Source organism: Chiloscyllium plagiosum, chromosome 21, assembly GCF_004010195.1.
Source record: "Chiloscyllium plagiosum isolate BGI_BamShark_2017 chromosome 21, ASM401019v2, whole genome shotgun sequence".
Classification (NCBI taxonomy): domain Eukaryota; kingdom Metazoa; phylum Chordata; class Chondrichthyes; order Orectolobiformes; family Hemiscylliidae; genus Chiloscyllium; species Chiloscyllium plagiosum.
The window spans coordinates 51,771,673-51,798,777 of NC_057730.1; the positions used below are offsets into that span (position 1 = coordinate 51,771,673).

Consider the following 27,105-nt stretch of genomic DNA (forward strand, 5'->3'; position numbering starts at 1 on the left):
CTTCCTAACCTGCAATCTTCTTCCTGACCTCTCCGCCCTCAACCCAGTCTGACCTATCACCCTCACCTTGACCTCTTTCCACCTATCACATTTCCGACGCCCCTCCCCCAAGTCCCTCCTCCTTACCTTTTATCTTAGCCTGCTGGACAAACTTTCCTCATTCCTGAAGAAGGACTTATGCCCGAAACGTCGATTCTCCTGTTCCCTGGATGCTGCCTGACCTGCTGCGCTTTTCCAGCAACACATTTTCAGCTCTACATCCTCCTTAGGCCAGCCTCATCACTATTAACCACCCCAACAATTTTTCTGTCATCTGCGAGCTTACTGATTAACTCGCCAACATTCAAGCGTAAGTCATTTATATAAACAGTTTATAAAAATGGTTATACAAACATTTGTATAAACCATTTACATAAAATTTATATATCTATAATTGATCATTTATATTAATCAGCAGCTAGAGCCACTAATACCCAAATGATTTATATAAAATAAGGGACTATTCAATGCACATTCCCAATGAAGGCTGTGGAAACATGGGAACAAACCCAAGGTATAGTCAAGACTAACTATAATTTGCTTTGAGAACAGTCACATGTAGTAAAGCAGCATAGTTCCAGACCACACAAATAACCTTTGCGATGTCACTAAGAATTTTGAGAATCTGCCTTCCAAAAATCTAACTTGTAAGGTAGTATATGAGGAGTCCCATTAGCTTTTTGGCACCACCTGTCCAATGGTGACCCCAACAAAGACAGCCACTGGCACTTGGACCTTCTGTGTGCCCCTGCTGCACTCTAGTTATTGATACAGTCACTCACTAATAGAGCTGCTTCATCTAGGGATGCACAGAACATGAATAAACAATGTTAAGGGATATAGGACACACATGGTAGCAAGTTTTTAAAAACATATGTCATAAGCACTTAAAAATATTAACAGTGTGATGTTTCTAAGAAGTCTATCAATCTTTTATTGTGCAGAGAAAAAGCATCTGGTTGCTGCTTAGAGTTTTATTGTGATACAGACCCTGGGTCAATGCTGGCCTTCACTACTGACACTGAAGGCCAAACAGTAACAATCCCAGCAGATCAGTATGAACCAGTCACTTCAGTCACAGTATACCCAGCCTAATAGCTCAAGTGGAGCATCACTGCACCACTGCCGAGGCAAGGAATTCAAAGCCAACCCTCAATCAATCAATACTATCAAAACTATATTTACTGCTGCCTCACCTCATTAGATGTTTGCTCCAGCTATTTTTGTGTTAGTTGCTGTGACAGGTTGCACGCCAATCGTTTCACAATTCCATCAGCAATTCATCTGAAGCAAACTCTTGTTTCTGGATGACACTATAAAAATGCAAATCTTCCCATTGTTTTTGTACTAAACCTTGGCAGCTCACTCTGTTTGCAGTATAACTGAGGTCTGGAGTGGCTTTTTTGACATTATTCATTTTGCCTTCTGCTGCCCTGTGTATTTCTGGAACAGCACAGTCTAATGCTCCTGCCTAACTGTGATACTTCCATCAATTAACCTGGAAAACTTCCCCGCATTAAACTCTTTCAACAGCTTGGTGATAAATCAAAATCCTTCTTTTTAATAAACTGATTTATTCCAAAACAGGAATAAAATAACTTTCAACGGCTGCAGAATGCTTTGCGGTTTCACCCTATTAGACTTTTAACAGGTTCAAAATAAAATCAGACTTTTCACTTACTTTAGGCTCATTTATACTCACATCTGGAGTGCCACAATAAAAAACAAAGACAGGAAATATGTCCCATTATATTTTTATCTGCGTGCTAGGGCCCTCATCAGAAAGCCTGGACAAAGACTTATATGTACATTCATTAAACAAACTTTAATGACTACTCAATAAGTGCAATGATTAATCACAATACTTCAGAATTAAATGCAGAGACAGAAGGGACCTCAAATGTTCCCAGCTGGGTTAGAGTAAGGGATGGGGCAAGGAGTTTGCGTTGGGAATACAAGGATTGAAATGACTGAGCAACATTTACCTTTTTCTCCATGGTTGGCGATGACTGTGGTAACACAGAAAACAGCAGCAACAGCACAGCACAGAGAGCAGGACAAGAAGAACACAATTAATCAACACAATTCAAAGGTCACAAACTAGCACAACATATTGGCCATCATTGAGAGCAGTCCCAATAAATGCAGACAAAGAAAAAGCAAGCAATGCATAAACAATATTCTGTGGCACAATGAGGGCATTGGAGGAGCATGCCAGATCACAGACAGTTGGTTTATTTTACCAGCACTGATGTTCAAATTCAACACTCACACTTTATAGGCTTAAATAAAATTAAACAAAATACGCATTTACAAGTGAAATTAATTAATTCAGAAAAGTTTCAGCTTTCTTTCAATGAGAAAAAAAAATTGCTAAGGTTACATATCACAGAAAAGTTCACCAATGTAGACTCTACACAGATACGATTTGGTTTCAGTTTGTGGAATTGAGCAACCCTTTGATTGAGACAGAAGCTCCAGGGAATTATAGATCTGTTAGCCATCTGTTGTCAGAAAAGTTTGAACATCTACAAGGATAGAGTGATTTAACACCTTGAAAGATTTCAGCTAAATTGAGAGAAAGAGCATGGGTTTGCAATAAGGTCAAACTTGACCAAACACTTTTTTTGAAAAGGTGATTAAAGCAAAACAGTGAAGTCACCAGAGTCTTACCAGACCATAGGGCTTTTGTCTCTCAGAGAGACAGCTGGTGCTGGTTTAACCTGAGAATCACCACACCTCAGGCAAGGGGACAGGTTGACAAGGAGAGCTTTTCACCGTAATGTCAGCCAGTCCAGTGGCCAGGGGAAGATCTACAGACACTGTTTGAATGGAATTCAAAAGGCACCAATAAAGTCCTTCATGGGAAATTATTTGCCAAGGTTGAAGTTGATGGAACGCAAGACAAGTTATTGACCTGTTACAAAACTGGGGAGCGACAGAAGACAGTAGAAATAATGACAAATACTCAGATTGGCAGGAAGTGCCTAATGATGTGCCACGAGGATCTGTGTTGAGCCTTAAATATTACCATATTTATGAACAACCTGGACAATGGGATAGAAAGCCAAGTATCCCAGTTCACTGATGACACTTATATTGGTGAGACAACAAGCAGTGTAGACGTGGTACACAATTACAAAGTGATACTGATGGTTAAAGTGAATGGGGAAAACGGCAGCAAATGGATTTCCATATAGGTACATGTAAGGCATCTACTTTGGACCTGAAAAGATGGAAGGCGGCACATTTTAAGAAGGTGCAAAACTGTAAAGGTAAATAGAAATGTGGGTGTCCAGATGCACAGATCATCAAAACATTGTAATGAGGTAGTCAGCATAAAAGCTGATGAATTGAACACTGACTTCAAAAATGCAAAAGGAAAGAACACAAGGAGGTGGATGTCATGCTTCAACTACACAACAGGAGAGCGTGAGAGAGAGAGAGAGAGAGAGAGAGTGCGAGAGCACGAGAGTGCCAGAGACCGCGAGAGAAGTGACAGAGAGTGCGAGAGCGCCAGAGACAGCGAGAGCGCTGTGGCACTATAAATTTAGGAAACTTATCATAACCTTGCTTTTGGGGCGGGGGGGGGGTGTCAGGGGGAGGGGTGTACAAAGTAGATTTATGAGATTAACACTTGGACTTCAAATGGGGTGGCACAATGGCTCAGTGGCTAGCACTGCTGCCTCACAGTGCCACAGTCCCAGATTCAATTCTAGTTTCGGGTGACTACCTGTGTGGAGTCCGCACATTCTCCCTGTACCTGTGTGAGTTTCCTCCAGGTGCTCCGGTTTCCTCTCAGTCCAAAGATGTGCAGGTTAGGGTAGTTTGGCAAGGCTAAAGTGCCCGTCGTGTCCAGGAATGTGTAGACTAGGTGCATTAGCCATGGGAAATGTGGGTTATCGGTTTCGGGGTGTGGTTCTGAATGGGATGCTCTTTGAAGGGTTAGTATGGACTCAATGGGGCCTAATGGCCTGCTCCACTGTAGGGATTCTGATTCAAACATTAAATTACAAGGAGAGATTACCAGAGGTGCATTTGCTGGAATTAGAAGGTTCAGGGGTGATTTTATTCAATTTTCTTTTCCAAGATAGGCGAACAAGAAGAGTAGATAAATGGGAATTTAATTCCACAGGTTGGAGTGTGCAGCCAGATTGAAAAATTAGAGCCAGACCTTTGGGGAGTGAAAGTAGGAAATATTTCCAGAGAGAGAGGATTATCTTCATCTAACATTGGTTGCTGTTAGATCTGTTGTCAACTTGATGCCCGAGACAGACAAAGTTTTGTTGAACACACTTATTCAAATGTACAGCAGTTATATGATATTAGTTCATGAATCAGCCAAGGTCCCAAATCTATAAAAAAAGTTTCACAATCAAAGGATAATGACCAGATCTTGGGACAAATTAAATCAGAGAACTGCCGATGCTGGAAACAAAAGCAGAAGTTGCTGGAGAAACTCAGCAGGTCTGGCAGCATCAGTGAAGTGAAAACTAGAGTTAACATTACAATTTCAGGGACCCTTCGTCAGAACAGACATCATATTCTGTCAAAGGGTGAGTGGACTCAAAACATTAGCCCTGTCTTTCTCTCCACAGCTGCCAGAGCTGAATTTCTCCAGCATTTTCAGATCTTGGGCACACTTAGTGCCATGTGAGAGTTCAGAAGCCTTCACTACAGTATTAAACAGCAAATAATGACAATAACCCTCAGCATGAAGTATCAAATTAGCTACTAAAACACAGCACACACAAGCAGATGATATATGCAGATAATATCATGTTTATGGATGGAGTAACCAGATATCTTCTTGCGATGTTATTGCGAGTTGGAATCATTTGCAAATACCAAACATAATCTCCAATAACCTGAGGCTAATCCAGGCAAACTACATTTGATATCGGTCTTCACAGTTAGGCCGTTAGATATAACTAGAGGAGGTGGTGCCATAGTGGTGATGTCAGAGTGACCCAGAGCCCCATGCTAATTGTCCAGGGTCACAGGTTCAAGTCCCACCCTGACAGAAGGTGAAGTTTGAATTCAAAATGAGTCTGAAGTTAAATGCTATCTTAATGTCCATTGTCGTAAAAGCCCATCTGGTTCATTCATGTCATTTAGGGAAGGAAATCTGCCATTCTTACCTGGTCTGACCTACAAGGTAACTCAAGACCCACAACAAATGATTGACTCTTACATGCCCGAATAAATAAACTCTGGCCTAGCCAGTGACACCCACATCAAGTTTTTAAAATAGCGTATTCCTGAAGACAGAGTTGTGTGTCAAGTATGATTGTTCATGTTGGAGGTCTCACGCTAATCATGTGATGTTGAGGTAAGGCTCCAAGTATTAGTAGATTCTACCTTTATTATTCTAACATTTATTCTCAGTTTAAAGTTGGGGAATGTATAACTTTTATTGCAGTGCCTCTTTAAGGGCTGGGCCCTTTATGTTTATTGGTTCTTTGATTATTCAAAGAAGTATAAAGAGGGACTGCAGGAACATTGCTTAAAAATGTGTTGATGGAAAAGCGCATCAGGTCAGGCAGTATCAAAGGAGAAGGAGAATGGACGTTTCGGGCATAAGCCCTTCTTCTTATGCCCGAAACTTCGATTCTCCTTCTCTTTTTTGATGCTGCCTGACCTGCTGCGCTTTTCCAGCAACACATTTTTAAGCTCTGATCCCCAGCATTTGCAGTCCTCACTTTCTCCTCATTGCAGGAACATTGCCCAGTTAGTTGGAGGTATCATTGCATTCTGTAAATAAAGGAAAGGATTTGTGCCTAACTTCATGCTTAACCAGCTGTCTTATTATCTAATTATGTGCGTCTTTCTTTAATAGGGGTGCTGATAGTGGCATTTACTCTTGAAGACAGATTATGATAGTTATATTCCCGCTGTGTGACTGCATAAGCCTCCTTTCATCGCTCCAATAAGAGGGTAGTAGTAATTTCCACTCTCTTCCAATCCGCAGTCAAAAAAAAAAGCAGAAACCCAGTATAACACAATCATAGAGATGTACAGCACGGAAATTGACGCTTCAGTCCAACCCATCCATGCCAACCAGATATCCTAACCTAATCTAGTCCCATTTGCCAGCAGTTGGCCCATATCCCTCTCAATCCTTCCTATTCACATACCCAACCTGATGCCTTTTATTTTCAGGTCTGCCCTAGTTCTATGGGGATAGTTCACTGGAGTCATCAGTTATAATTGGAGATTGGACTCATGCAATATCAAGTGTCCTCTTTTTACCAGGGCTCACCATGGCCAAATTATTTGCCTACATACTCACTCCATTTCACAACATAACATCACCACCACACCATCCCAGGGCACTCAATCAAAAAGAAAGTGGATTTGTACCAGGAGGGCTGTAAGCTGCAAGGCTACAGACCAGGTACAGGTAAATGAGCTTAGAACGGACAGCAGATTTAGAAACTGTGTACATTCGGCCCATCGAGATCACAACAACCCTCCAAACAGCATCCCACCCAGTCCCATCCCGCCCTACCCTATCCGTGTAACCCTGCATTTCCCACGGCCATTACACCTAACCTGCATATCTTTGGACTGTGGGAGGAAACAGGAACACCCAGAGGAAACCCACGCAGACACAGGGAGAATGCGCAAACTCCACACAGACTGACAGTTGCCAGAGGGTGGAATTGAACCCGGGTCCCTGGCTGTGTGAGGCAGCAGTGCTAACCACTGAGCCACTCAGGATGGGCCAAATGTCCTCTTTTTATGTTGTAACTTTGATTGTTCCAACCCACTCCCAACTCCAATTTGGAGAGTTTTCTGATGAAAGTTAAAATCTGCAAATTTTAGATTTTGTTTTGACTGCCTGGTAAAGCCTTGGTAGTATCCAGTCCATGGGGATAGGCATATTTGCTGGTGTAACCAATGTCACAGTCTCAGATGTTACATTCAGCCCAACACATCAGAAAACGATTCATCACATATCCGCCAGGTAGACCGTCTGGGTGAAATAACGTTTGTTTCAAACGACATTAATCCTGCACCAGAGTCACGATGGAAGATTTTATTTATGCTTTGGGCTAAGACAGTCATCTGTTGTAAAGTCGCATGACAAGAATTCGAATGAGATTGCTCACAGGGACAGCAGCACATTCTGTGAATTAAATTACATTAGTACTTGGCACATGTGCTATGCAAATACTGGAGCCAATCAGTGCTGGAGGCAGTGTCTGACAACAGGCATCAGCTACAAGCATGCCTTCCAGGACTGTCCTAACAACCTTGCCACATCACGTGACCTTACAGAAATACTGAAACATACAATCGGCACCTAACCTTAAACAATAAAAGTTTTCTCTCGCTGTGGAAAATGCACAATACCAATTCTATCAGTGTCCTCTGGGAGTATTTACTTAATTGCTCAAAACCTGAACATAATCTAATCTGACTGAAGATGACAGAAGCACATTAGCCAAGGCGCCCCTGGTTAATTTGTGATGAAAAGTGGAATTTAGACAGGGCAATTTAATTGGATGCTACTGCCAAGTTGTGCGGAAAACAGTAAATTAAATTGCTTCCCCACTAAATATTTATTACATTGGCAAATGAGATTGAAATCACCAATCCTATTTTTTATTCTTCTTAAACACAATAAACAATGCTGTCAATCATTCTACACCAATTTTGTTAATTAGACAAAAGCAAAATGCCGCAGATGCTGAAAATCTGAAATAAGGCCGAAGAAAGCTGGAAAAACCCAGCCTGGACTGGGTGGATAGAAACAGCTGCTTTCCCCATAATCAATGAGGAATAACTTTGAGGTGAAAGGCAGGACTAAAGAGCACACTTGACAAAAACCTCTTTCTGGAATGCACCGTCTGGGAGGGTAGTTTAGGCAGGAAACACCACAAACTTTAAAAAGTAGTTGGGTGACCCTCAAAATGTCATAACATTCAATTCCAGGGGCCAAGTGCTGGAAAGTGGAGCAACCCTTGATTAAGCGGGCGAAAGGGAGGACTGCAGATGCTGGAGATTAGAGTTGAGAGTGTGGCGCTGGAAAAGCGCAGCAGGTCAGGCAGCATCCAAGGAGCAGGAGAATCGATGTTTCGGTTTCATCACCATTCCTGATGAAGAGCTTTTGCCCGAAATGTCAATTCTCCTGCTCCTCGGATGCTGCCTGACCTGCTGTACTTTTCCAGCACTACACTCACGACTCAAGTCTAGATGAAGAATAGTATTTTTTTAATCATTGTAGATTCAATGGACCAAAGGGCCTCTTCTGGACTGTATAATTTAGATGATTCTAAGTCAGGCAGTGTCTGATGCAAGATCATCAACCTGAAGCGGAGAAAGTGAGGTCTGCAGATGCTGGAGATCAGAGCTGGAAATGTGTTGCTGGAAAAGCGCAGCAGGTCAGGCAGCATCTAGGGAACAGGAGAATCGACGTTTCGGGCATTAGCCCTTCTTCAGGAATGAGGAAAGTTGGTCCAGCAGGCTAAGATAAAAGATAGGGAGGAGGGACTTGGGGGAGGGGCGTCGGAAATGTGATAGGTCCAGCAGGCTAAGATAAAAGATAAAAGGGTCCGACGCCCCTCCCCCAAGTCCCTCCTCCCTATCTTTTATCTTAGCCTGCTGGACCAACTTTCCTCATTCCTGAAGAAGGGCTAATGCCCAAAACGTCGATTCTCCTGTTCCCTGGATGCTGCCTGACCTGCTGCGCTTTTCCAGCAACACATTTCCATCATCCATCATCAACCTGAAGCCTTAACTCTCCATCCCGTCACTGATGCTGTCTGAGCTGCTTGTGTTCTTACTGCAGTTTGATTCCAAACTTAGTGGAGAATTACCAATACTTTTGTCAAATGTTGGTTGATGTACAGAATGCAGCATTCCAGATGTCTGTCCCCTACCTGCTAACACCCAGTGTGCCATGTCTTTACTTTATAAGTTACCCAAAGCACTTGGCTCACGTTGCCAAGATTGGAGGGTCTGAGTTATGGAGAGAGGCTGAACAGGCTGGGGCTGCTTTCCCTGGAGCGTCAGAAGCTGAAGGGTGACCTCACAGAGGTTTACAACATCATGAGGGGCATGGATAGGATAAATAGACAAGGTCTTTTCCCTGGGCAGGGGAGTCCAGAACTAGAGGGCATAGATTGAGGGTGAGAGGGGAAAGATTTACAAAGAGACCTAAGGGGCAACATTTTCACAGAGGGTGGTGCGTGTATGGAATGAGCTGCCAGCGGAAGTGATGGCGACTGGAACAATTACAACATTTAAAAGGCATCTGGATGGATATAAGAATAGGAAGGGTTTAGCGGGATATGGGCCAAGTGTTGGCAAATGGGACTGGACTAATTTAGGATATCTGGTCGGCATGACGGGTTAGACAGAATGATCTATTTCCGTGCCATACATCTCTATGTTCTTCAACCAGATAACCTTAACCTTGAGGAAACCATTACCACATGTTGTCTGCTACTCAGACATGCACATATTCACACGACACTGCCTAAATATTGTGTTGCTTGTGGAGCATGCAACATCTCGACCAAAGACTTGTGTCCTTCTCATTCAATGGCTTGAGAAGCCATTGAAGGGGACTTGAATCTAGGGCTTGGTCAGTAAATGCAGTAAGTTACAGGAGCCGAAGAGCGATGAAACAGAAGTAGAAGCAGTGACATTAATGGACCAAATGATGGGCTGAGGTATTTTGAGTTAGATGTCGGAGTCAGAGTTGGGAAAAACTACATAAGAAAGAGGATAAGATCACCATTGTGTAGGGATCTGGTAGCACAACGGTAAAGTCCCTAGCTCTGGAGCAGGTGTTCAAGGCTCAAGTCCCACCTGACCTGGGGTTCATAGAGTCATAGAAATGTACAGCATGTAAACAGACCCTTCGGTCCAACTTGTCCATGCCGACTAGATATCCCAACCCAATCTAGTCCCACCTGCCAGCACCCGGCCCATATCCCTCCAAACCCTTCCTATTCATATACCCATCCAAATGCCTTTTAAATGTTGCAATTGTACCAGCCTCCACCACTTCCTCTGGCAGCTCATTTCATACACGTACCACCCTCTGCGTGGTAAAGTTGCCCAGAAGGTCTCTTTTATATCTTTCCCCTCTCACCCTAAACCTATGCTCTCTAGCTCTGGACTCTCCCACCCCAGGGAAAAGACTTTGCCTATTTACCCTATCCATGCCCCTCATGATTTTATAAACCTCTATCAGGTCACCCCTCAGCCTCCGACGCTCCAGGGAAAACAGCCCCAGCCTGTTCAGCCTCTCCCTATAGCTCAAATCCTCCAACCCTGGCAACATTCTTGTAAATCTTTTCTGAACCCTTTCAAGTTTCACTACATCTTTCTGATAGGAAGGAGACCAGAATTGCATGCAATATTCCAACAGTGGCCTAACCAATGTCCTATACAGCCGCAACATGACCTCCCAACTCCTGTACTCAATACTCTGACCAATAAAGGAAAGCATACCAAACGCCACCTTCACGATCCTATCTACCTGCGACTCCACTTTCAAGGAGCTATGAATCTGCACACCAAGGTCTCTTGGTTCAGCAACATTCCTGAGGACCTTACCATTAAGTGTATAAGTCCTGGTAAGATTTGCTTTCCCAAAATGCAGCATCGTGCATTCATCTGAATTAAACTGAACTGCCACAAATATTACGTAGGACAAACAGGAAGAAAGTTAGCCACCAGGATACACGAACACCATCTAGCCACAAAAAGACACGACCCTCTCTCCCTTGTAGCCCTACACAAGGATGAAAAAAGCCACCATTTCGACTGGGACAACACATCTATCCTGGGACAGGCTAAGCAAAGACATGCCAGAAAATTCCGAGAGGCCTGGCACTCCAACCACAATGCCATAAACAAGCACATAGATCTAGATACCATCTATCAACCCCTCAGAAAATGAACAGGAAATGACATCACCACAAACCCCAGGAATCCCATCCAGGAGAAAGATATAAATAGAAAGCAGGAGACAACAGCTTCGCTTCACTTAGAGGACGCCACTGATGATGTTATCTAGCCAGGTAATGAAACGTCTGGATATCAATCCTACAGCTCAGCGAGCAAACCTACACCCAAAACCTCAACCGGAGCTACAAACCTTCACAAACCTTGCAAAAACCTCCAATTTTGGTGTAATTTGCAAACTTACTAACTGTACCTCTTATGCTCGCATCCAAATCATTTATGTAAATGACAGCAAGTAGAGGACCCAGCACCGATCCTTGTGGCACTACACTGGTCATAGGCCTCCAGTCTGAAAAACAAACTCTCCACCACCACCCACTTTTCTATCTTTGAGCCACTTGCGTCTCCAAATGGCTAGTTCTCCCTGTATTCCATGAGATCTAACCTTGCTAATCAGTTTCCCATGGGGAACCTTGTCGAACGCCTTACTGAAGTCCATATAGATCACATCTACCACTCTGCCCTCATCAATCCTCTTTGTCTCACTGGTCTATAGTTGCCTGGCTTGTCCCTACCACCCTTCTTAAACAGTGGCACCACGTTAGCCAACCTCCAGTCTTCCGGCACCTCACCTGTGACTATCGATGATACAAATATCTCAGCAAGTGGCCCAGTAATCACTTCTCTAGCTTCCCACAGACTTCTAGGGTACACCTGATCAGGTCCTGGGGATTCATCCACCTTTAGCCGTTTCAAGACATCCAGCACTTCCTTCTCTGTAATCTGGACATTTTGCAAGATGTCACCATCTTTTTCCCTACAGTCTATATCTTCCATATCCTTTTCCACAGTAAATACTGATGCAAAATACTCACTTAGTATCTCCCCATTTTCTACAGCTCCACACAAACGCCGCCTTGATGATCTTTGAGGCGTCCTATTCTCTCCCTAGCTATCCTTTTATCTTTAATGTATTTGTAAAACTCTTTGGATTCTCCTTAATTCTATTTGCCAAAGCTATCTCATGTCCCCTTTTTGCCCTCCTGATTTCCCTCCTACTTCCTTTATACTCTTCTAAGGAATCACTCGATCTATCCTGTCTATACCTGATATATGCTTCCTCCTTTTTCTTAACCAAACCCTCAATTTCTTTAGTCATCCACCATTTCCTTTACCTACCAGCCTTCCCTTTCATCCTGACAGGAATATACTTTCTCTGGATTCTTGTTATCTCATTTCTGAAAGCTTCCCATTTTCCAGCTGTCCCATTATCTGCGAACATCTGCCTCCAATCAGCTTTCGAAAGTTCTTGCCTAATACCATCAAAATTGGCCATTCTCCAATTTAGAACTTCAACTTTTAGATCTGGTCTATCCTTTTCCATCACTATTTTAAATCTAATAGAATTATGGTCGCTGGCCCCAAAGTGCCCCCACTGACACCTCAGTCACCTGCCCTGCCTTATTTCCCAAGAGTAGGTCAAGTTTTGCACCTTCTCTAGTAGGTACATCCACATACTGAATCAGAAAATTGTCTTGTACACACTTAAGAAATTCCTCTCTATATAAAAATTTAACACTATGGCAGTCCCAGTCTACGTCTGGAAAGTTAAAATCCCCTACCATAACCACCCTATTATTCTTACAGATAGCTGAGATCTCCTTACAAATTTGTTTCTCAATTTCCCTCTGACTATTGGGGGGTCTATAATACAATCCCAATAAGGTGATCATCCCTTTCTTATTTCTCAGTTCCACCCAAAAACCTCCCTGCATATATTTCCAGGAATATCCTTCCTCAGTACCCCCCCACCTTACTAGTTTAATTCCTCCCAAGCAGTTCTGGCAAATTTCCCTGCCAGTATATTAGTCCCCTTCCAATTTAGGTGCAATCCGTCCTTCTTGTAAGGTCACTTCAATCCCAAAAGATATTCCAATGATCCAAAAATGTGAATCCTTCTCCCATACACCAGCTCCTCAGCCATGCATTCATCTGCTCTATCCTCCTATTCCTGCCCTCACTAGCTCATAGCACCGGGAGTAATCCAGATATGACTACTCTTAAGGACCTCCTTTTTAAATTTCTGCCTAACTCTCTATAATCTCCCTTCAGAATCGCAACCTTTTCCCTTCCAATGTCGTTCGTTCCCCAATGTGGACAATGACCTCTTGCTGGCCCCTCTCCCCTGTGAGAACATTCTGTACCCTCTGAGACATCCCTGATCCTGGCACCAGGGAAACAACACACCATTCTGCTTTTTCGCTGCTGGCCACAGAAACATCTGCCTACACCTCGGACTAGAGAATCCCCTAACACAATTGGTCTCTTGGAACCTGACATACCCCACGTTGCATTAGAACCAGTCTCAATACCTGAAACTTGGCTGTTCGTGCTACATTCCCCTCAGAATTCATCACCCCCTATGTTTTCCAAAACAGCATACCTGTTTGAAATGGGTATATCCACAAAAGACTCCTGCACTAGCTGCCTACCTCTCTTAATTTGCTGGAGTTAACCCATCTATGTGACTGTATCTGAGGCTGTTCCCCCTTCCTATAACTGCCATCCATCACATACCGTTGCTGTTGCAAATTCCTCATTGCTTCTAACTGTCTCTCCAACCGATCCATTCGATCTGCTAAGATCCACAGCCAACAGTATTTATGGCAGATATAATCCGCAGTAACCCTTAAACTCTCTTTAAACTCCCACATCTGACAAGTAGTACATATCACTCTACTAAAGGCCATTTTTGCTCCTTCACAATCTACAGACCCAGAAATTAACACCGTTTTATTCCTCTACAAACACTGCCCCAGGTTAAATTAATAGTTATGGCTTATATTTTAAGTTTAATCAAGAGACATATCTCCAAAAACATATAATCAAGAAAGAACCCACTCTACTCACTACTGCAGATTCTCTGTATGCCACATTTAAAACAACGATTAACTTATCTGATTCTGTGCTGTGAACTTCACCCAACAGTTTCTCAGAGATCAGTTGTGAATTTCACTGTTTGTTAAATTTTCCCAGATGCACTCCGACGTCCAACGATACGTGAATTCAAACAGCAAAGGCAGTAACTGTGCAGGTTCTCTCTGTCCCTCGCTCCTGCAATGACCTCACCATGTGCTTCCTTTGTCTGTTCTTCTCCCTTTTAAAATTGCTGTTGTTTTGACTTTTTTTTTCCCAAAGTTCCAAAACAATGCAACAGTATATGAAACAGTACTTGCTGCTCCTGGAGTTCGAGGAAATCACCTCCAGCACCTAAAATACCTCAAACAAGGAGCAGCTGTTGCAGCCGGAAATTGTTCTTGTCCTCTATCTTGGATTACCCAGAATCCAACTCCTAACAAAACCTGTCAAAATGGGTGAATTATAAATAACCCCCATCGCTGTGAGGTTAATCTCAGCCAGCTGTGGGGTCCACGTTGCACAGGAATGGACAGATGAGTTCATGCTAACCATGCAGACTAATGGAGTTGCTCAACTGTATAGCAATGGCACTGAGTCACAAAGAGCAGCAAGCTCCTGGGTCCTTCTCCTTATGGAGGGCACCTGGCAACTTACATGTCAAAGTCCAGGTTGAACAGCTCAGTCACTACACTGCGTGTCTACTTTTTAGTTCATTCATGGGACATGGACACTGCTGGCTGGGCCATTTATTGCCCGTCCCTAGTTGCCTCTTGAGAAAACAATGGAGAGTTGTCTCCATGAACCATTGGGAGGGAATTCCAGGATTTTGTCCCAGCAACACTGAAGGAATAGGATCTATTTCCACATCGGGAGGCTGAATGACTTGGAGGAGATCCTCCAAGTAGTGGTGTTACCACTTCTATTTCTGCCATTTTCATTTCTGGTGCGTTCATCAGTTTGCATTCTTACTTTCCTTTCTCGTCTAAAGGGCAGTCAGTGAACCAGCTGGGCTTTGCCAATCATCGACAATGGTTTCACAGTCATCCAGATTTTATTTTTCATTGAATTCAAATTTTACCATCTGCCAAGGCGGGATGTGAACCCAGGACCCCAGAGCATTACCTGGATTAATGGTTTAGCAATTGTAGCACAAGGCCAACACCTCCCTGTATTTAGGTGGATTGCCTTGAATCCTGTAGCACATAGTCCTGGATTGCATTCTTTCACAACATGGTATACATTGTGGTCTGGGTGACCACAAACACGGGGCTGGGCTGGCCCTTAACTTCCACTTGAGCTCCAATGTCCTTGCACAGAGAGTGCAGCTCCTATTGGGCACACATTATGATTTGAATTCTGGAAGTTCCACTGTCCAATCACTTATCAGATCTTTGTTATTACTTGGAGGTGCCAGTGTTGGACTGGAGTGGACAAAGTTAAAAATCACACCACACCAGGTTATAGTCCAACAGATTTATCTGGAAGCATTAGCTTTCGGGGCGCCGCTCCTTCATCAGGTGGTCGTGGACCATCCGATCTTTGTTGACCTAGTCACAAAGAGCAACAAGCTCCTGGGTCCTCCTCCTTATGGAGGGCACCTGGCAACTTTACAAGTCAAAGTCCAGTTTGGACAGCTCAGTCACTACACTGCGTGTCTACTTTTTAATTCATTCATGGGACATGGACACTGCTGGCTGGGCCATTTATTGCCCATCCCTAGTTGCCCCTCCAACCCCAATCCTTAATCCATGCTGGGTTTCGAGTTTTCAACCAAGTGAAGGATCAGAGGGATGACAACTGGGACTGCCCTCGCTCGGAAATGGCACTGTCACCCCTCAGCGAGAAGGATGAGGGTTCAATCCTCACGCCCGAAGCAAACTTTGGATTTAAAAGTCAGTGCATTACTGAAAAAATGCATTAGAACCAGAGGCGCCAAGTTTCAGACTAAGGTTCTCTCTGCATTTTTTGGTGGAGAAGGAAGAGGTGAGCTTCTCCAGTGTCCTGGCAAATATCTATCCCTGAGCTCTGCAATTCCCTCCCCAAATCTCTGTCATTTCCCCTTTAAGATAAATCTTAAAATATAACTTCAAGTCTTTGACCATCCCAGCTAATATCACCTTCGGTAGTCTAGTGTTAATTTCTGTTTGGCAGCACTCAAAGCATTTTGGAGGTATTTCGCTATGTCAAAGATGATCTATAAATGCAAGCTGTATTGTTGGTCAAATACTCCAGATACTTGGTCATGCACCTCACTCCAGTCTCTGGGATTTTGCTGCATGACAATTGGTTTCCACATTTCCTACATTCCAACAGTAGCTACACTTCACTGAGGATATCCATCACAGTCCTGACCTGTGCCTTGTAGATGGGGAGTCGGGGAGGGGAGTTACTACCTATGAGATTCCCAGCCTCTGACTAGTTCTTGTTACTGCTAATAGTGTATTTTAAGCGCTTACCTATTTATATGGATCTAAGAACATCCCAACGTATTAGCCAATGTAACAAACAGCAATATTTCTGTTAACACCATGTAAAAATTCTTCACCCTTGCATCCATAATTGCTCAAAACCACTCTGACCATCCAGAGATAAGCCTCATCCAATTACCTTTTACTTCTGTCAAAATGAACCCATCCTCTGTCCATTACCTCCCTACAACAGGACTAAAGGCCATGAACAAAACTAGATGCCATTCCTTATTTTTGATGGAAGCCAGCTCCCCACACACTATTTTCCCTCCAACTTGACAATTTTGGACTGTCATTCTCTACCAGCAGATTATTGAGAAATGGAGATCGTGCCAACATCTACATCTTCCAGCATCTCAAAAGCACTGATCACTCCTGCCTCAGTTCTTTGCTCATACAAACCTGTCATTCTGGAGACCATTTTCCACCTGTTACCCAGGAATGACCACCCAGGGTAAGATTCCAACATAGAAATGATAATCGGGCTGTTTCTACAATCAGTAACCAAACCCAAACTTTATTTTTACATCCAAGTGAAAGTCAACTCCTCTGTCATATTTAATTTGAAATAGCATCAGTCATAATTCCACTCGGGTCCTGTTATCTGCTCCTAACAAAACTCTCCCGAACACAATCCTGACACAGTGAAGACACTGAGGTGATATCATTGCATGACTCATTATTGATGCAGTTGTGACAAGAAAATGACCCAATACTGCCACTAAACTCTGCTGGGAAATGCTGAGAATACAGGATCCCTTGCTGTCCGAAGTAATCAGAGTCTGCAAAGGTAATCTTTAACAATATGTGAGAAAGCAGCTACTTAGAGTTTGATTCTGCAACCTAAAAGTTTGAAAGCAAACTCGACAATCAGCTAGTCAGATGTTATTCTTATCGAGTCTCAAATCAGGTGAGCCACAGGGTTCTTCACCATGTAACAACATTGTTAATGTAAAAGTATATGCTCCACTATTATAACGAAAGGCACCCCTCTGGACACCATCAAGCAACCCAGCAGCTGCAATCTACTCCAGCACATACACTTGACTGAACACATTCCTTACTTATTCCTCCCGGTCATCGTTCCATCAGATTGTGCATTTCCCCCAACTTGATGCATCTTGGATCGTTCGATGTGTTCCACGTAAGTTTGTATCATCTGCAAGATACAGCAACAATTCAGACACAGTCAACGAAGAAAGGATGAGTGAAATATACCCAGACAAAACTGATAGTACATCACACCGCTCCAACCAGATTAACTAGTCTGTGCTGCAATGCTGACCCCATGAATGGCCTCAGGGAGAAGGGTGGTCATGAGGTGGGTCCAGGTTAATGCGGCTAATCACACATTCCATCTGTACGGTGTAGGCTGGAGCTATGGAGACACTCCAAAAGGTCTTTACTCACCTTGCTGACCAGGAATCACTGACTAACCTGCCACTGACTAATGGGTTGGAACGATGTACAGGCTGTTAACCTAAAATAAAAGCAAGTTACTGTGAATCTGAAACAAGGAGAAAGTGCTGGAGAGACCCAGCAGGTCTGGCAGCATCTGTGCAGAAAGGAACAGAGTTAACGTTTCCTGCCTAAAATGACCTTTTGTCAGTATCAGACTCTAAATATGAATTCTGCTTGATCATTGACCAGGAGGGTGTAGATTTAAGGGTAAGGTGCAGAAGGTTTTGAGGAGATACGAAGGAAAGGTTTTCAACCAGAGGGTGGTGGGAATCTGGAACTTGGTGCAAGATGAGGAGAGGCAGAAACCTCTATCACGTTGTACTGGTGTTTGGACGTGCACTTGCAATATCAAGGCATACACAGCAATGGCCCAAGTGCTGGAAAATTGGATTAGAACTGAGATGATAGTGTCCTTGCCACTCATAAAACAAAGGGCCAAAGGACTATTATGATTCTATGTCTCGACAGATGCTGGCATACCTGCCGAGTTTCACCAGTCCTTTGTTTTTATTATTGTTAATGGGCACACCTTCCCCGGCTATCCTGTAATGAGATTCAAACTTGGAGCCTCTGACTCAGAGGGAGGGATGCTACCCACTAAATCATAAACTCTCTCAAACATCAAACCTCAAGTATCTTGTGATAAATATCAATTTGACCTGGGTGTACATGCAATCCCCTGCAATGACATTTCACCTCTAACCTGGTCTTTTATCCCCGAATGATCCTCCATCAAAACTCAGCTCATTGTATAAGGATCAGTTTATTTATGAGCATACCAATTATCTCAGCTCTTTACCTCAGTGTGCCGCAGGTGTAACGCGTTGTATTCCTTCTTCATGTCCGCTTCCCGCTCCTCCAGTCTGGTAACTGAAATCAAGGACAGAATCAGCTGCAAGACTGAATGGAGACTCACATCAACCTGAACATATCAAAACAATCCAGTTTAATAAAAATCAGACAAAACCAGCAACGTAGAAATGGAGACATAATGCTTAGGGCAGAAAGTTCAGGATGAGTTTTAAAAATAAACAGTACTGCTCCTTTCTTGTAACAAAACAGAGAAGCGATGTGTCAGGTCTGCAAGAAAGAGAACAATTTATGCTAGTAAAATGAAGGGTGTGTTGGTTAGTCTGATCTTAGAATAGGATTAAAAAGTCAGCACAACATCGAGGGCCGAAGGGCCTGTACTGTTATATTCTATGTTCTAATTCAGATGTTTTGCTCAGTTTTGATTATTTGGGCTGTTTTCAAATGACATTCAAAATGTCAGGGACACGGAGGGGATTCACTGAAGGATCCCCACCTCCAGGAACATTAAATGTAGAATTCGGGACTTAATTAAGGGTAAGGTCTTGGGGAGTGTTTGGGAGTGCAGATTCACAGTTTCTTGAAAGTGCAGTCTCAGGTAGATAGGATAGTGAAGAAGGTGTTTAGTATGCTTTCCTTTATTGGTCAAAACATTGAGTATAAGAGTTGGGAAGTCATGTTGCAACCATACAGGACATTGGTTAGCCCACTGTTGGAATATTGTGTGCAATTCTGGTGTCCCTGCTATAGGAAGGATGTGGTGAAACTTGAAAGGGTTCTGAAAAATTTGCAAGGGTGTTGCCAGGGTTGGAGGGTTTGAGCTCGAGGGAGACGCTGAATAGGCTGGGGCTGTTTTCCCTGGAGCGTCAGGGGCTGAGGGCTAACGTTATTGAGGTTTATAAAATCATGAGGGGCATAGATAGGATAAATAGTCTTTTCCTTGGGTTGGTGGGAGTCCAGAACTAGAAGGCATAGGTTTAGGGTGAGAGGGGAAAGATACAAAAAGGATCTAAGGGGCAACGTTTTCACACAGAGGGTGGTGAGTGTATGGAATGGGCTTATAGGGTGTGGTACAATTACAGCATTCAGAAGGCATCTGAATGGGTATATGAATAGAAAGGGTTTAGAGGGATCTGGGCCAAATGCTGGCAAACGGGACTAAATTAAGTTAGGATATCTGGTCAGCATGGACGAGTTGGACCGAAGGATCTGTCTCTGTGCTGTACATCTCAATGACTCTGATTGCAGGTGCAATGCATTTTGTGAAGTTTATGGCGTATTCTCAGATGACTACTTCTGGCACCTTGTGTTATGTGCCACCTTTACCAGAATGTGGTATGGGCAATGGCTGTTTGCGAAATTTCACTGCTCCTTGACCCTTGCTTTGGCTTCAGCATATCTAATGGTCAGTGGTAGAAGATATACCACTGTCCAGGAGAGATACTGGCCTTCGATAAGAAAGTTTTACACTGATAGCAATAGGTACAACTATGGCCAGGTATAATCGCCAGGACCTTAAGGAGCTAATATAAATATACCTGGTCCCTCCAAAAGCTAGAGTAGAACCTCTGGTCTCCACCCACAGATGGTGTATGATATCAGATTGCAACATAGTAAATGACCCTATGAAATGTGGGCAGTGATTTTTCTCACAGACCTGAATTCTTCTGAGGACGAGTCATAATCATACTGTTTTCAAAAAAAAAAAAAAAATTCACAGGAAGTGGGCATCACTAGCTGGACCTTTGTTTATTGCCAATCCTGATGTGACCGTCAGGTGGTGGCAGTGAGTTGCCACCTTGAACCACTGCAGTCCTTTGTATTTGTGGACCCACAATGTTGTAAGGGAGTTATACCTAAGATGGGCCATGTGGCGAGACACTGTACACTTTTCACTGTACTCTTGTACCCCGTACTTGAGTACACATGACAATAAAACCCAAATCTAAATCTAAAAAGCTCACAAGCAGGGACTTTTTCTGGATGCTCAGTGGTTAGCACTGCTGCCTCACAATACCAGATTATTAGAATTATATTCAAACCCATTCATACATTGTCCAATGGTATGGAAATCTCAACGTAGGTGATCTGCACTTGCTTCAAATTCACATGGCGATATACAATGCATTTTGAATTTATAGAAGCTAATATCTTGGCTTATGAAGCAACAATATGCATCAGTGACCCTTTCATAAGTTTATTAGCCACACTTCAAGGACTGCAGCAGATTAAGAGTTAATGTTCTAACTCCAGTGACATTGATAGCAAAAGGTGGTATCTGTGCTGATGATGGGGTAGAAGGGGGAGTAAACAGTGAGCAGGAAGGGGCAGAGGGAGCCCAGAGAGAGAGAGAGAGAGAGAGAGAGAGAGAGAGTGTGTGATAGAGAAAAAAGGATGGAGTGATAAAAGGGATTGGTGATAGTAAGCCAGGGAAGAAGAGAAGCTCAGACAGGTGATCATGGGGAGTAGTTGAAAATGGGTTAGCTAGAGTGTGGCGTGGGTAATAAACCTGGGAGGGAGGTGATCATGGTCCTAGTACCAAAATCAGTGACAAAACTAACAGGAATGTGCAGTATAAGGGACAAAGTCTGACTACGTCATGCTAATGCAAAGCAGTAATCACCGCCTCAGGAAGTGATGTAATGCCACAGGATCCTGCTGTCTCATTGCAAGATAAAGTCACGGTAATGTAAAAGCAAAATACTGTAGACCCAGGAATCTGAAATACAGTAGAAACAGGAAATGCTAGAAGATTAATGGCTCAAAGAGGAAGATTAATTAAAAAGGATTAAGCTCCTTGAGTTTGTTAATAGGGGGAGAGAGGCTGGAGAGAGGGCAACACGCAATGCAGAATTCAATGAGTATTTATCTTGGAGGCAAGTTACCAAGTAATTAGGAGAAGAAATGGAATGTTGGCTTTTAATGCAAGGGATGTAAAAATAAGGACTACACATTGTTGATAGGCCATCTGCAGTACTTAAGGAGGGATATGCCAACATTGGAAGCTGTTCACAGAAGGTTAACAAAGCCAATTCCTGGGTTGAAGGAGCTACGTTCTGAGGAAAAGCTGGTAAGCATTGGTCTGCACTTACTGGCGTTTAGAAGAATGAGAGATGATTTTATTAGAACATGTAAGACTCTGAGGGGGACTTAACAGGATAGATGCTCAGAGGATGTTTCCCCTCCTGGGAGATCTAGAACAAAGGGATAGAATTTAGAGGGCATAGGTTTATGGTGAGAGAGGAAAGATTTAAAAGGGATCTGAGAGGCAACCTTTCCACACAGAGGGTAGTGCGTGTATGGAATGAGCTGCCAGAGGAAGTGGTGGAGGCTGGTACAATTACAGCATTTAAAAGGCATCTGGACGGGTATGTGAATAGGAAGGTTTTAGCAAGGTATGGCCAAGTGTTGGCCAACGGGACTAGACTAATTTAGGATATCTGGTTGACATGGACTGAAGGGTCTGTTTCCATACTGTACATCTCTAAGACTGTATCAGGAGAGCTGTTTCCTTCCCCAAGTGGGAAGTTGGTCATTGAAAAAAACATTCAAGGCTGAGTTTGACTCCTGATCGACAGGTAACATAGTGGAGCTGAGGCCACAATCTGTTCAGCCATAAAGGTATTGAGTGGTGCAGCAGGACAGAGAGAGCCAAATGGCCCACTCACGATCCTAATTCTTATCATCCTATAAACTTGAACTGTCGGGTCCATACCTACTGGGTTCAAGGTGAGCAGAACTGAACGTTTGTTTCTTGGCAGTGAAAAATCCCAGGGCACCTTTTGCCTGGGCGGTGTGGTCTCCACTTGGCAAGGCAGCAGTCGGCCCCATCATGGCTGCCGTCTCCCTTTGCTGCTGACCCTCTGCAGGCAGCTCCCACCTCCTGGAGGCGCTTAGCGTCACGATTTGGGCATGAAGCCAGTCTCCTACCCAGTCAGGGCATCAATATCTCAAAACAGCATAGGATGAAGAGCTGGAGATTGTCGGAGCTTCAGATTATCGGCACTGCTTGGAAGACCCAGCCTACCATATCCAACCCAGCCCACTGTCTCCAACTCAGCTACCCCCTCATCTCCAACCCAGCCTGGCAGCCCTGTTTTACTTAAACCAAGAAATAGGCTTGCAATGCTGCTACCTCTCAGGTGAGCACAGTTGAGAATGAACTAGTAGCTTTGACAAAGGGTCAGTTAGGCTCGAAACATCAGCTCTTTTCTCTCCTTACAGATGCTGCCAGACCTGCTGAGATTTTCCAGCATTTTCTCTCTTTGGGTTGAGAATGAACTAATTGGTTTGTGAGGCTCTGCACCATAACAATAGTCTGAAGTTTAACTCCCAAAAGGGTGTGCTCAAGTTGCACCAAAGGCTTAAATACAAAATATCAAACATAAACCTGATGCATCTGGTTTTAATGGAGGTACAATGACAAATCCTTGAGTGAGAATATTGTGTACAGTTCCAGTCACCGCGCTACCAAAAGGATGTTGATGCTTTGGAGAGGGTACAGAAAAGACTTACCAGCTTGCTGCCTGGTATGGGGGATTTTAGCTACGAAGAAAGGTTGGATAGATTGGGCTTGTTTTCACTGTAATGCAGAAGGTTGAGGGGTGACCTAACAGAAGTTTGTGAATGGCATGGATCGAGTGGAGAGTATGAGGTTTTCCCCCAGGGTGGAGATGTCAGTTACTCAGGGACACAGGAGGTTAAAGGAGATGTTCAAGGCATGTTTTTCACACAAAGGGTGGTGACTACCTGGAACATGCTGCCAGAGGTGGTGGCAGAAGCAGACACAATAGACCCAAGAAACACCTGGACGAATACATGAATATGAAGGAAATAGAGGAATATGGATCATGTAAGTGAAGACAGTTTTAGTATGGAATTGGCAGCACAGGCTTGGAGGGACCGAAGGCCCTGTTCCTGTGCTATATTGTTTGAGGGGCAGACTGGTGATTTTAGTATTATAATGAGGCCTCAGCATTCAGTTTGGCAGTCACTGTATTAGCTACATACAGCTAGATTTATTAAGTCTTGGGAAATATCCTGACTTTAAAGGTGCTGTAAAGGGCTATAAATGTTTGTACAGCACAGTTTGTGGGGAATGGGATGTTTCCTCCAAATCCAACACGCCATGCATTAATCAGACCACCGAAGCCCCACACCCATTGGGATACTCTCACCAGTCCCCATTCTGAGCTCCTACGATCCAGCCTCTATCAGCACAACTGGGAGATCCTCAGATATTCTCTCACACACATACACAGAGCTGTTGTCACAGACTTCCTTCCCAACAAGCCCATTAAATCAGAGGACTGGAAACCAAGAGGAAACATTACAAGGAGCCCTGCAGTTGAGAAACTGTGGGATGTTCAGGAAATACACTCTTCCAGATTTTCCTGATCTCACCACAGACCAACTGCATGGAACTCAGCTCCAGGCCAATGTTCCCACCACAGTGTGACAAATGTTTGCAGTGTGGTCAACAATTTGCAAATCTGTAGATGTCATTTGCTATTTTATTTGAAAGCTTTCCTGAGCAATTCTTGGACTGGGGGGGGGGGGGGAAGGAGGGGGGTTCGTCTTAGAGCACTTTAGCACTATTTTCTTTAAACTCATCTACGGGACATGGCTAAGCCAGAAGTTAATTGGCCAGAAGCCAGTTAACAATCAAACACGTTGGGCTGAGAGTTTTGTCTGCAGTTAGGTGTAGGCCAGACTAGGTAAGGATGGCAGATTTGCTCCCCTAAAGGAAATGAGTGAACTAAATGGGTTTTATGACAATGAACAGTGATCACATCATCACTATCAGGTTAGTTTTTTTAATCCAGATTTTTAGTGAATTCAAATTTCACCATCTTCCACAGTGGAATTCAAACCCATGTCGTTGGAACATTAATCTGACGTTCTGGATTATTAGTGTTGAGAGTGTGGTGCTGGAAAAGCACAGATCAGGCAGCATCCGAGGAGCAGGGAAATCGACATTTCGGGCCAGAGTCCTTCATCAGGAATCATTGCTCCAGCCTGAAACATCGATTCTCCTGCTCTTCGGATGCTGCCTGACCTGCTGTGCTTTTCCAGTGCCACACTCTCGACTCTGACTCTCCAGCATCTGCAGACCTCACTGTCTCCTTCTGGATTATTCATCTAGTGACATCACCACTACCACATCGATATCAATGCTGAAGCAGGCTGCCCCCTTATGGTTCACCATTGAGTGGAAGCATTCTAAACTTACGTTGGTCTGCGTAGTTCTTAGATTTGAGTTCCAGCTGCCTGGTCTGTAACTCCAAAGACTCCACATGTGTCTGAAGTTCCTTCTTCTCTTGTTCCAGTGCATCCTCAAACTCGATGAATTTCTACACACAAGGAAAAAAAGCAGTGAGAGTGAGGGCAGTGGCAAAATTCTCATTAAAAGCCATTCAAATGGTGAAAACAACCTTATTTAGCAAATGTGAATTGTTGGTTCCCTTTTAGCATACTGTAATACGGTTTGGCAAGTGCATTGTAACTTATCGTGAGATTGCATTCTTTCATCTAGAAATAAAGTCTATTAATTAGATTTGTCAATGAAATACCAAATATTCAAACTACAAAACTCGCCAGAAAGAGAATATCTACTGAATAAAACACACAATCCCCTAGCAACCACATTGCTACCTCCAACAGGAGACCTGAATCAAACAACCAAAGCAACTCACACTTTTACAGTCATGACAACAGTGGCAAACCCAACTTTACATATTTACATTTATATATAGATGCTCTGAAAGGGCTTCACACATTTTCCAGATAACACCGGTTTCTCCTTTATGCCTGTCTAATGATCCACCATTAAGTTTAAACAATGTGGCACTTAATATTCTCTAATTCGTGCTTAAATTCCAAATCAATAACAACAAATTGGAGATGCAGTGTATACAATGTGCCCCAAAAGTTGGGCTTCTTGTTATGTAGACAATGATAATTAGACCATTGTGCCTGCAGGATAAATACAATCAGTGCATATTTCAGATAGCAATAGTTTCACAGAACATATCATGAATATGCAACAGCAATTAAAATAAAATCATATACAATTGGGAATATAACTCAAAACATATACCATACAATCTTTATTCTGAAGAAATAAAATGATCATCTCTGAAGTCCATGATTTAGCTTCAGCTTCCAATAGTATGACATTTTTTTGTATTTATTCTTTCCAGGGATCTCACTGACAAGTTAGAAATCACCCAACACCAAGTTATAGACCAACAGGTTTATTTGAAAGTTCAAGCTTTCAGAGTACTGCTCTTTTGTCAGCTAGTGGGGCAGGATCATAGGAGACAGAATTTATAGTAAAAGGTCAAAGTGTCATACTGTGAGAGGGGTGGGTGGGGGAGGTTTTTTGTGGATTCATTCATGGGATGTGACTGGGTCAGCATTTATTGCCTATCCCTAATTGCCCAGAGGGCAGTTAATAATCAACCACATTGCTGTGGGTCTGGAGTCACATTGAGGACTGACCAGGTAAGGATGGCAGATTCCTTTCCAATGGTTACAAGTAAACCAGATGGAATTTTTCCAACAATGGTTTCATGGTCAATGTTAGAATCTTAATTCCAGATTTTTATTGAATTCAAATTCCACCATCTGCCGTGGTGGGTTTTGAACCCAGGTTCCCAGAACGTGACTTGGCCAACACCACCTCTATGCTGCAAAAAGCCTGTGACTCTACCACCACCACTTAGCCAGTGATGCCAAAGTCTCACGAGTGAATTAAAACAAATGGCATTTCAGCGAGGGCCATCGTGGGGTTCAATAATGATGTTTCATGGAGCATCACCATGGAAACAGACCATCAGGAAATTAGTAAAAAAAAAATGCAATTAATGTGTACCCGACATCTATCAAGTTAACACAATTTTGTATCTGGTATCATGATTCATTAATGCTCAGACGTAATTTAACAATACTCCCACCACATTGCTGATGCTTCTGTATTTGTGACACGACATATGAGCTTTTAAAATCTGATGAGTAGAGTATGGGCATTGCTGTCAAGGTAAGCACATATTTATCCTTTTGTATCTGGCCTGCATGGTGGTGAGCTAACTTCTTAGAGTCATAGAGATGTACAGCATGGAAACAGACCCTTTGGTCCAACCCGTCCATGCCGACCAGATATCCCCAACCCAATCTAGCCCCACCCGCCAGCACCCGGCCTATATCCCTCCAAACCCTTCCTATTCATATACCCATCCAAATGCCTTTTAAATGTTGCAATTGTACCAGCCTCCACAACATCCTCTGGCAGCTCATTCCATACACACACCACCCTGTGTGTGAAAAGGTTGCCCTGTAAGTCTCTTTTATATCTTTCCCCTCTCACCCTAAACCTATGCCCTCTACTTCTGGACTCTCCCACCCCAGGGAAAAAGACTCTGTCTATTTATCCTATCCATGCCCCTCAATTTTGTAAACTTCTATAAGGTCACCCCTCAGC

At 43.3% G+C, this 27,105-nt stretch overlaps 1 protein-coding gene across 1 annotated transcript in view; it reads right to left on the bottom strand.

Annotated features, from left to right (window-relative positions):
* mapk8ip3 (mitogen-activated protein kinase 8 interacting protein 3) overlaps positions 1–27,105 on the bottom strand; it is a 179,866-nt gene that overhangs the window by 146,422 nt on the left and 6,339 nt on the right. Inside the window, exons 2-5 of the mRNA XM_043711093.1 lie at positions 24,856–24,976; positions 18,613–18,683; positions 17,417–17,511; positions 2,025–2,048 (exon numbers count right to left, since the gene is read on the bottom strand). Of these exons, the coding sequence (XP_043567028.1) occupies positions 2,025–2,048; positions 17,417–17,511; positions 18,613–18,683; positions 24,856–24,976 (311 nt within the window). The remainder of the gene's footprint in view (positions 1–2,024; positions 2,049–17,416; positions 17,512–18,612; positions 18,684–24,855; positions 24,977–27,105) is intronic.